At 40.4% G+C, this 10,987-nt stretch overlaps 2 protein-coding genes across 2 annotated transcripts; one reads left to right on the plus strand and one right to left on the minus strand.

Moving 5' to 3' along the window:
* Positions 1-275: 275 nt before the first annotated feature.
* Positions 276-4,679, plus strand: LOC111454714 (synaptotagmin-2-like). The gene is made up of 11 exons (XM_023096229.1): positions 276-702; positions 2,216-2,314; positions 2,394-2,568; positions 2,710-2,828; positions 2,901-3,002; positions 3,089-3,163; positions 3,243-3,319; positions 3,400-3,646; positions 3,755-4,105; positions 4,207-4,338; positions 4,430-4,679. The coding sequence occupies exons 1-11, from the start codon at positions 592-594 to the stop codon at positions 4,559-4,561; spliced, it is 1,620 nt and encodes a 539-aa protein (XP_022951997.1). The 5' UTR covers positions 276-591; the 3' UTR covers positions 4,562-4,679.
* Positions 4,680-5,985: 1,306 nt separating this feature from the next.
* On the minus strand, positions 5,986-10,836 carry LOC111454279 (endoplasmin homolog). The gene is made up of 15 exons (XM_023095700.1): positions 10,716-10,836; positions 10,390-10,510; positions 10,138-10,291; positions 9,970-10,050; positions 9,734-9,845; positions 9,525-9,651; positions 9,304-9,442; positions 8,738-8,855; positions 8,428-8,621; positions 8,115-8,330; positions 7,874-8,039; positions 7,635-7,779; positions 7,405-7,555; positions 6,705-7,109; positions 5,986-6,595 (listed from the first exon to the last, which is right to left on the minus strand). Exons 1-15 carry the CDS (start codon positions 10,780-10,782, stop codon positions 6,344-6,346), a joined length of 2,448 nt encoding a protein of 815 aa, XP_022951468.1. The 5' UTR covers positions 10,783-10,836; the 3' UTR covers positions 5,986-6,343.
* Between the last annotated feature and the right edge of the window lie 151 nt (positions 10,837-10,987).

A 10,987-nucleotide genomic window follows, 5' to 3' on the forward strand; every position in this document is an offset into this window, starting at 1 on the left:
AATCAAACCAAAATTTCGAGTTGATCGAGAAGAAACTTTTATTTTATTATAAATAAAGAAAAAGAAATTCAAATGGGTTCATATTTGAGACAAAAAAAAGACAGATAAAGAATGGATTTTTACTTTGTTTGTGAGTCAGAATGGAAAAGTTACTAAATTGGAACATTTACTTTCTTTCCCAAATAAAAAAAAAAAAAAAAAAAAAAAAAAAAACATAAATGCCATTAACACTGAAACGAGCGGTAACAGAAACAAATCGGATTGAGCCGTTACATCTCTTCACTCCCCATTGACCGAATTACCGACACACCCACGCGCTTCTTCCGCGTCTCAAGCCCCGTTTCCTTCCATCACTATGCCGCCTGCCTCTGGTTGTAGTCGAATAAATGCTCCTTTATTACTCTTCCGATTCTTCCATTTCCTCTCCGATCTTATCCTTTCCTCCATTTCCCTCTTCTAATCATAACTTCAACGGATCGGCGATTCCTCTTTTGGGAAATCAATTAATCGCCTCTCTCTGTAATGGAGATACTCTTTAAAGGGGTTGTTTATTTTGCTCTGTTTTGATCTCTTCTTCCTGTTTGATTCCAGATGGGGTTGCTTAGTAGTGTAATGGGTTTCTTTGGATTTGGCTTGGGAACTTCGATTGGGCTTGTGGCTGGATATTATATGTTCATCTATTTTCAGCCGTCCGATGTCAAGGTTTGATTCTTTTTGCACTTTTTGTTGTTTTTGTTTGTGGGTGATCTTGTGTTCTTTTGTGTTGAAATCTTGGTATGATTGCATTGGTTGTGGGGGGTTTTCCTGTTGGTGATTTGATGAGTTTTGTGAGGTTTGGATAGGATAGGCGTCAATTGGGAGATCCCACGTCGGTTGGGGAGGAGAACGATGCATTCTTTATATTGGTTGGAGAAGCTCGAGAGGGAAGATATCGAGTGGTGGGGTTGAGTTGTTACAAGTGGTATTAGAGTAAGGTGTCGAGCTGTGTGTCAACGAGGATGTTGGGCTGTGAAGGGGTGGATTGTGAGATCTTACATTGGTTGGAGAGGGGAATGAAACATTCTTTATAAGGGTGTGGAAACCTCTCCCTAGCGGTAGAGGAAGCCCAAAGAGAACAATATCTACTAATAGTAGACTTGGGCTGTTACAGATGGTATTAGAGGATACCAGACAGTGTGCTAACGAAGACGTTGGGCCTCGAAAGGGGGTGGATTGTGAGATCCTACATCGATTGGAGAGGGGAATGAGTGGGAGTGAGGACGTTGGGCATCGAAAAGGGGGAGATTGTGAGATCCCACGTTGGTTGGAGAGGAAAACGAAGCATTTTTTATAAGGGTGTGGAAACCTCTCCCTAGTAGGAAGGGGAAGTTCGAGAGGAAAAGCCCAAAGAGGACAATATCTGCTAGTGGTGGGCTTGAGTTGTTACAAATGGTATTAGAGTCAGACATTGAGCGGTGTGTCAGCGAGGACGCTGGGCTGTGAAGGGGTGGATTGTGAGATCTCACCTTGGTTGGAGAGGGGAACGAAACATTCTTGATAAGGCTGTGGAAACCTCTCCCTAGTTGATGTGTTTTAAATACCTCTAGGGGAAGTCTAAAGAGGACAATATCTGCTAACAGTAGGTTTGGGCTGTTACAGATGGTATTAGAGGACACTAGGCGGTGTGCCAGCGAGGACGTTGGGCCTCGAAAGGGGATGGATTGTGAGATCCCACATCGATTGGAGAGGGGAATTGAGTGTGAGCGAGGACGTTGGGTCTCGAAAAGGAGTGGATTGTGAGATCCCACGTTGGTTGGAGAGGAAAATGAAGCATTCTTTTTAAGGGTGTGGAAACCTCTCCCTAGTAGACGCGTTTTAAAAATTTTGAGGGAAAACTCGAAAGGAAAAGCCCAACAATACCTGCTAACAGTGAGCTTGGGCCATTATAAATAGTATAAGAGCACACCAGGTGGTGTGCTAGCGAGGACGTTGGACCTTGAAAGGGGGTGGATTGTGAGATCCCACATCAGTTGGAGAGGGAACGAAACATTTTTTACGAGGATATGAAAACCTCTTCTTAGTAGACGTGTTTTAAAACCATGTGGCTAACAATGATACATAACGGGTCAAAGCAAACAATATCTGTTAGCGGTGGACTTAGGCTGTTACAGCTTCTCTCAATTTAGCTAATGGAATAGACTAGAACGTATTGATTTCTCGGTTGTTATCGTTTCAGGATCCTATCGTTCGCCCTTTGGTCGAACAAGATTCAAGCTCATTGTCACGGTTGATGCCAGAAATCCCTCTATGGGTGAAAAATCCCGATTACGATCGTGTACGTCACCATTTCGTTTCCCGTTCGAATACGAATGCATATCGATTCATTGTCATATGTAGTAACACTTTCCTTGTAGATTGACTGGCTCAACAAATTCCTTGAAACTATGTGGCCTTACTTAGACAAGGCTATATGCAAGACAGTGAAGAACATAGCAAAGCCTATCATTGCGGAACAAATTCCAAAGTACAAAATCGACGCCGTTGAATTCGACACGCTTACGTTGGGCTCTCTACCGCCCACGTTTCAAGGTAAGCTCGTCTCCCGCTCCCTCTTTGAGTGTACTCGACATAGCACCGGGCTATGACTTCGATGATACTCATGTTGATCAAAGTATATTGTTTTTGGGGACTAATCGATGGCTCACGCTCTATGATGAATTTACGAATCAGGAATGAAAGTTTATACGACCGACGATAAAGAGCTGATCATGGAACCATGTATGAAGTGGGCAGGTAATCCGAACATTACTGTTTCGGTGAAAGCGTTCGGATTGAAAGCAACAGTTCAGGTCGTGCTTTTTAACTTAACTTCGATGACCTCGGTGATATCTATATATATCTAACACGGTCTCAACGTTCAGGTGATTGATTTGCAAGTATTTGTCGTTCCACGTATAACCTTGAAGCCATTGGTCCCGACATTTCCTTGCTTCGCGAAAATATTTGTGTCTCTCATGGAGAAGGTGCGGTAACTAGTTCATATTCACGTCTCGTCTCAATCGTGGATCGTCAACTTATTTCTCGTTTATTATGTCGACTGATTATGCAGCCCCATGTCGATTTTGGACTGAAATTGTTCGGTGCAGACACGATGGCCATCCCGGGGCTGTATAGGTTTGTTCAGGTACACAATATTCCGTGTCTTGGCGTTCGAAACAACTTATCTGATTCGAATAAATGAAAACGCTTTCCGTTTATGGTAGGAAACTATAAAAGACCAAGTCGCGAATATGTATCTATGGCCGAAGACCCTCGAGGTGCCGATAATGGATCCCGTGAAGTAAGTTCTGTTGGTGTCGTCGTTTCGTATTATGATTATGTCGAAGGATATCGTGTCGTGATTCGTTTAATCTTTGTTAGAGCCATGAAGAAACCTGTTGGCATCCTTCATGTGAAGGTTTTAAAGGCATTTAAGCTTAAAAAGAAAGATCTATTTGGGGCATCTGATCCTTATTTAAAACTGAAGCTCACTGAAGACAAGCTTCCTTCTAAGAAAACGACCGTGAAACCGAGTAATTTGAACCCGGTATGGAACGAGGAGTTTACGTTCGTTGTGAAAGATCCCGAGTCACAAGCTTTAGAACTCGTTCTTTATGATTGGGAGAAGGTACTTTAGCTAAATAGTCGATAGTCGATAGTCGTTAGAGATGTTTTGTAGCTTAGAGAACTTATGTGATTTTTTCGTGTTCGTGACGTGTTTTATGTTTCGTCTTAGGTTGGCAAGCATGATAAGATGGGGATGAACGTTGTTCCATTGAAAGAACTTACACCCGACGAGTCGAAGGAGTTTACTCTCGAGGTATTGAAAAATATGGATCCTAACGATACACAAAACGAGAAGTCGAGAGGGCAGCTTGTCGTGGAATTGTTGTACAAACCTTTTAAAGACGACGAAGCTCCAAAAGATGTCGAGGACGAGAATGCAGTACAAAAGGCTCCTGATGGAACGCCGGAAGGCGGTGGTTTGCTGGTCGTTATGATCCATCAAGCTGAAGATGTCGAAGGGAAGCATCATACGAACCCCTATGTTCGGTTACTTTTCCGAGGAGAAGAGAAACGAACTAAGGTAACGTTGCCCGCTTGTCAATATCGAAACGATCGATACTATATAATGTACAAAAATGAGTTCTTGCAATGATGGTTCGACTCGATTTGGCACGAATGCAGCATGTTAAGAAGAATCGAGATCCGAGATGGGACGAGGAGTTTCAGTTCATGCTCGAGGAGCCACCGGTGAACGATCGGATCCATGTCGAAGTACTGAGTGCGTCTTCGAGGATAGGCCTGCTTCACCCGAAGGTATACACACAGGCACGCATGCACACATACACGCGCACGTTTTTTCTCGATTATTGATTATATACTGAAATTTGAAAGTTGTTATGATCAGGAAAGTTTGGGGTACGTGGACATAAACCTATCCGATGTCGTGTCGAACAAAAGGATTAACGCTAAGTATCATTTGATAGACTCGAAGAACGGTCGGGTCCAGATCGAGCTACAATGGAGAACTTCATCATAGGCTAGTGATTATTAAGCTACTATTGAGTGTTGTTTAATTAATGAAATGTTGATATGTTATGGGTTTATTTGTATTTGATATTCAATAATAACATGCATTTATGCTTTTCTTGCATAAACAAAAAATAATAATAATAAAAAAAAAAATCAGTTATTATCTTAATTTTTTTTATAATAATTTCATTTTTTTAGTTTTGTTTTTAAATTTATATTTGTTTTAACAAAAACAAAAATATTTTTTTAAAAATTTTAAGTTTATAAACATTGCTTTGGCTTTGGTTTGGGCTTCCGTAAAATTTTAAGTTTATAAACATCTGCTACTGGAGAACTTGGTTCATTACAAATGTTATCAGAGCCAGACACCGGACGATGTGCCAGTCTTATCGCTCTTCCCCTAAGGGGGTAGACATGAGGCGGTGTGTTAGTAAGAACGCGGGCTCCAAAAGGAGTGGATTTGGTGGTGTGCCAGTCTTCTCGCTCTTCCCCGAAGTGGGGTAGACACGAGGCGGTGTGTCAGGGCCCAAAAGGGGTGGATTTGGTGATGTGTCAGTCTTCTCGCTCTTCCCCAAAGGGAGTAGACACGAGACAGTGTGTTAGTAAGGAGGCTAGCCCCAAAAGAGGTGGATTTGACTTCTCGCTCTTCTTCGAATGGGGGGTAGACACGAGACGGTGTGTCAGTAAGGACGCTGACCCTAAAGGAGATGGATTTGATAGGGGTCCCTCATCGATTGGATGAGCTGGGCCTCGAGGGGGTGAGCTGAAATACTTACCCCTACATAAGTGTTTGAAATAAATATAGGTTTTGGAAAATAAAATTTGTATTTTTTTTTCTTTAAAAATAAGGAATGGATAATAATTAAAAATTGAGAGATTATATTTGGCAGGCAATTAAGACTTCATGTTCAAACTTGTTCATCAATAAATGATTAGCTTTTTGTTATAGTTTTTGGTTGGTTCATGTGACAACCATTCAACTCAATACTCAATTTTACTTTCAAAATAAGAAAGGTTGGTGAGACCATTCAATGGGCTATTTCATAAACTTTACTCATCTTTTTAGAGTCCAATCACGAGGTCTAAAAGTATGTAACCTTTTTCGAGTCGAGTCAGTCATAGTACTGAAAGCTAGACCAACTATACTTGAGCTGAGTCTAACCACGAGGTCTAATAAGTATGTAACATTTGAGTCAATTATAGTACTGGAAGCTGGACCAACTATACCTGAGCTATGATTTGACGGTTTTTTTTTTTTTCGGAACATTTATCTTTTCTTTATGTAGTATAAAACATCAAGAGTTGTATTTGTGTCCCACTATTCATGATTGGTCTTTAAACGATAACGAACATCCCACAATGATAACGTAAAAATAATTGAAAATTTAATCAAGATCTGGAAAGTAAGGAGTGATATGAATAATTATGGTCCAAGATTTATGTGTTTCTAAAGACAGCTCAAGAACATGCTTTCAAAATTGTTCATATCATTCTCCATGGACATCCCACAAAACATCAAACGCCATCAGAAATATGACACGACGCAAGAACAAATGTAGAGAAAGGCAACATGAGAAAGAACCAAATTATCCAAAATCCCCTTATAACTAACACCAAATTCCTAACTTAAAAAACGTTAAAAGTAAATCTCTAATTAAAACCCAAACCAACAACTTCTCTTCCATCCCAGAAACTTATTCGACTTTGAGACGCCAAATAAAGAGCCTGACAATGAAGAACAAGAGTTAGAAAGCTCTATGCTGGTGATGTCCAACTTCTTTCTAACAATCTACAACTCGTCCTTTACGGACTTGTCTTCTGCTTCAGCTTCGGACTTGTCGTCTGCTTCCTTCGAGGTGGTCTCGGCCTCGACCTCTACTTCATCTTCCTCCTCAACGGCCGCGTCGGGACTGATTTCTAAGCTAGTCTTCACAGTGTCGTAGATTTGGGCGGCAAAGTCCTTGGGGTCATTGAGAATAAATCCACTTTCTAGAAGAGCTGTTTGGTACATCAGTTTTGCTGCCTTCTTTGCGCCCTCATCCTGTTTAGAAGCAATTCAATCAAGTTAGAGAATCTGATACAAATATGTTCATGTCATTATCAGAACTAGCGATCTATCAATGTTGATCCAAAGTAAATTTATGGCATACCTCTGGATCCCTGACTATTTTCTCACGAAGATCCTTGATGATCGGGTGCCTCGGGTTGATTTCGAGTACCCTCTTACCGCGCATGTATGCTTGCTTGTTAGCATCTGATAGGGTTTGAGACTGCATGATCCTTTCCATGTTAGCGCTCCATCCATACTTTGATGTCACAACCACGCAAGGTGTGTTGTCCAATCGATTTGAAACTTTGACATCATCAACATTGTCGAAAGAAAGGTGAGTCTTCCACCACTTAGTAAGATCCTTGAAGGATTCCTTGAGCTCCTTGTCCTTTGAGTCTTTGCCGAGTTTGAGACCCTCCTTTGATACGTTTTGGAATTTTTTGTCTTCGTAGTCCATGAGATATTGCATCAAGTACTCATCCACTGGGTCTGTGAAAAAGATGACCTGCGAAGAGAACAAAATTAGACGCGGAAAGTGATGAATGGAAAAGAACTGAAAATAAACACAAAATATGGATAATGTGTCGGAAATGAAATGAAATGGCCGGTATAGCTCAGTTGGTAAAGCGTATCACCGATTCAAATCTGGTATTAAAATAAGGATAATGTGTTGGAAATGACTAGGATAGCTCAGTTCTTGGCCCATCATGTATTTGTATGCGTATCTATTCGTAGATTCATTAATTCATTAATAAAATAGATTACGAAAAAGAATAAAAAAACCCTGAACTCAAATTCACCTCATAGTTCTTCTTCTTAAGTCGCTCAAGAAATGGGGATTTCTCCAACTGCTCCTTGCTTGATCCAGTGATGTAAAAGATATCCTTCTGTCCTGATTTCATTCTTGAGATGTATTGATCCAATGAAGTCAATTTTCCATCAGATTTGGAACTGCAAGAGAGTTCGTCAAGGTTATTAACCAGAGAGAATAGAATAAAGCAACCCAGAAACGAACTGAAATTGAAAATACCTCTCGAATCGGAGCAGTTTTGCAAGACGGTTTCTGTTAGTTGCATCCTCAATAATACCCAGTTTGATTGATTTACCAAACTCGTTCCAGAATCGAGTATATTGGCCTTTCTTCTCATCATCATCACCACTACTCTTCTGAGCATCTGCTTGTCAATGAAGGTTTAAAGTTGATCAAATAAGACAGAATAAAATCAACGTCTTAATAGCATCACCCAGATTCAAATTCTTAAGGTGTACCTTTCTTCTCCTTGTCACTGGACTCATCAGGATCCTCTTCAGCAATTTTACGGATCATGTCAAGGGCCTTGCGGATGAGTTTCTTCTTAATTGTCTTCAAGCTGCTGTGTTGTTGAAGCATTTCTCGTGAAACGTTGAGAGGTAGAGTATCAGAATCAACAAGACCCTGCAGAGAATGAAAATTATGAGCTACAAATTAAGTCGGACATCTTTTTATCGAACTACTTGACCACTCATTTACCAGCAGAAAGCTCAAATACTTCGGCAGGAGCTCATCGAACTCGTCTGAGATGAAAACCCTTCGAACATACAACTTCAAGTTGGATTTTTTGCTGTTGTAATAGCTCTCGTATAGATCATGAGGAGCCTTAGGAGGTACAAACAGAACAGCTTTGAACTCAACATCACCTTCAGCGTTAAAGTGACTCCATGCCATAGGCTTGTCATCACTAAAATCCTGCAACGTGACGCCAACTTAATTAGATTTGGAACCCAGATACTAAAGCCTCAAGTGCTTCAATATTTTTTCGCTGCTAGCAATCTAGGACAATTACCTTAGCAAGAGAACGGTAGAATTTAGTATACTCTTCTTCTGTCACCTCCTTGGGACTCCGCAGCCATATGGCTTTCACATCATTCAAAAGCTCCCATTCATAAGTTGTTTCTTTAACTTTCTTTGTCTTTGGCTTCTCAGAATCTTCATCTTCACTCTTTTCAGCATCATCTTCTTCTTCACTCTTATCTTCGGCTGTTTTTATATCAAAGAAAATGTAATGAGAACGACTAAAACCATGATCAATGGACAGTTGACCACAAAGGAAGTGATATAAGCATATCCAATCCAACATCCAAGATAATACATACGTGATTCTTCTCCGTCGTTGGATTCATCCTCATCTGCAGGAACCTCGACATCAATCTCTTTGCTTCCCCAAATATAAATAGGGAAGTTGATAAATTCTGAATATCTCTTCACCAAATCCTATATAGACAATTACCACAACCCATTTTAGTTCAAATTGTTGGAACAATATCGAAGAATATACCAAACCAAAATAGGCTTTTCAGATAATTTAACCAGTAAACAGATCATCGATCAAGTTCATTAAAATCCAACAATACACAAGGTAGTGGAGGTTAGTAACAATACATTTAATGTTCGGAAATTGGGCTCAACATAAAGCTAGACACAGGGGAAAAGAAGTTCTAACATTTCCCAGAGAGAGGAAATCAATTACCAGCTGAAATGTGTCATCGAAGCATAATAAATAAGTAGACTAATTAAAAAATAAACTCTTCGCAAATTGAACGATTTTAGCTCACGAGCACAAAATTTATATTTCTCATGAATAAAAGATCTAAGGCGTCTTTTCATGTTCAATATGAGGATAAAATCACTAACGAACAATAAAGCAGATAAAATCACTTACTTTCAGTTTGCCCTCCTCCAAGTATTCTTGAGCTTCATCTCTAAGGTGTAGTCTAATTTCAGTTCCACGGCCTAAAGGTTCGTTCCACGTATCTTCAGAGATTGCGAATGCTCCATCAGCCTTCGATTCCCACACATGTCTGGAAACAAGGAAAAGTTTAACATACAATAACTACTACCAACGCAAACAAACACATGAAAATAATAACGAGAATTGCTCACTGTTTGTCATCATTGTGTTTGCTAATCACTTCAACGTAGTCAGCCACAAGGTACACGGAGTAGAAACCCACTCCAAATTGCCCAATAAGATTGAGATCTCCGCTTGTCTGCATTTTTTCCACGAATGCTGCACATTGAGATAACCAGTTCAGTATCTTTCACAATGCACCTATCGAGGTTTGTATGATAAACTTCTATATTAGAAGTACCTGAAGTTCCAGATTTTGCGATGGTTCCCAAGTTCTTGACCAAATCCTCTTTTGTCATACCAATACCTCTGTCGCGAATCGAAAGGACTTTGTTCTCCTTGTCCAACTTAATCTGCGTTGTTTCATTTATGGCCAACAATATAAGTACGAAAATCCATCGACTAGAACAAGTAAATTTTTTCAACCAGGTAATAAGAAAACATATGTCCAAGTCTTAGCATGATGGTCGAACTTACTTGAATCTCAAGCTTTGAGTTGTCGCCCTCACCCAATATCTCTTTATCAGTCAGGGAGAGGAACCTAATCTTATCCAACGCCTGAAATACAGATATGCAGTCGGTCATAATCAATCTCAAATTGCAAGACTAGATCTAATGAAGTAGGACGAGGCACAGTGAACTTACATCAGAAGCGTTGGAGATCAATTCTCGGAGGAAAATGTCTTTGTTACTATATAAGGAATTGATAATGATGTCCATGAGACGAGACACCTCAGCTTGGAACTCAAATTTCTCCGCGCTGCTGCGAAGAGATCTCTTCGAGATAGACTCCGACTCCCTGCAACCACAATTCGATGGAAAATACGTTATAAACTTTCCTAGACAGGGCGAATCTATGGTGAACGTGTGTATCAACAGGATTAGATATTCACGAACCTCTTGACAACATCAGAATCAGTAGAGAGACCATGTGGAACGGCCCCGATTTTTTCCTCAACCTTCGGTGGATCTACAACCTCGTCGGCGTCACCATCGGCCTTGGCATGAAATCTAGGACCTAAACACCCAAAAACGAGAGAAACATAATGAAACAATATCACCACAAATTTCACAGTCCAAAAAGAGCTCAAATCTCGTCCAAATTTCTTCCCGAGTCTCAGAAATGAAAACCTCAAACATCGATATTAACATAATGCAAGAAACATTCGATGCGCATTTCAACAAATAAATCATAATGGCTCAAATAAGAATCGAAACCACACCTTGATCCGGTACGAGAGAGAGAAAACAAAGAAGGAGAAGAGCAGAAGCAATCGTCCACTTCCTCATGGTTCTTGCAAACCTTCCAGCAGCTACTTCGATCACTGATCTGGTTTCTCGACGAGCTAGCAGTATTTATATAGGTCTATTGATCTACGTTGCCAGCTTGGCGGATCGAACGGTCGATATTTCTAGAATGAAACGTGGCGAAGTGTTATTGGACCATATTTGTTTGCTTGACGTGGCTAAATTTCCAATACTGGCCCCCACGGAT

This window comes from Cucurbita moschata, unplaced genomic scaffold (assembly GCF_002738365.1).
Source record: "Cucurbita moschata cultivar Rifu unplaced genomic scaffold, Cmos_1.0 Cmo_Scf00016, whole genome shotgun sequence".
Taxonomy (NCBI): Eukaryota; Viridiplantae; Streptophyta; class Magnoliopsida; order Cucurbitales; family Cucurbitaceae; genus Cucurbita; species Cucurbita moschata.

Excerpts from the sequence above, each read along its gene's own strand:
- LOC111454279 (XM_023095700.1), bottom strand. The coding sequence starts at position 10,782 with ATGAGGAAGTGGACGATTGCTTCTGCTCTTCTCCTTCTTTGTTTTCTC. Across the intron at positions 9,443-9,524 it reads AAACACAATGATGACAAACA|ACATGTGTGGGAATCGAAGG; the intron begins GTGAGCAATTCT and ends CCTTGTTTCCAG. Across the intron at positions 7,556-7,634 it reads AAACTGCTCCGATTCGAGAG|TTCCAAATCTGATGGAAAAT; the intron begins GTATTTTCAATT and ends ACTCTCTTGCAG.
- LOC111454714 (XM_023096229.1), top strand. The coding sequence starts at position 592 with ATGGGGTTGCTTAGTAGTGTAATGGGTTTCTTTGGATTTGGCTTGGGA. Across the intron at positions 3,164-3,242 it reads GGCTGTATAGGTTTGTTCAG|GAAACTATAAAAGACCAAGT; the intron begins GTACACAATATT and ends CGTTTATGGTAG. Across the intron at positions 4,339-4,429 it reads TAGGCCTGCTTCACCCGAAG|GAAAGTTTGGGGTACGTGGA; the intron begins GTATACACACAG and ends TGTTATGATCAG.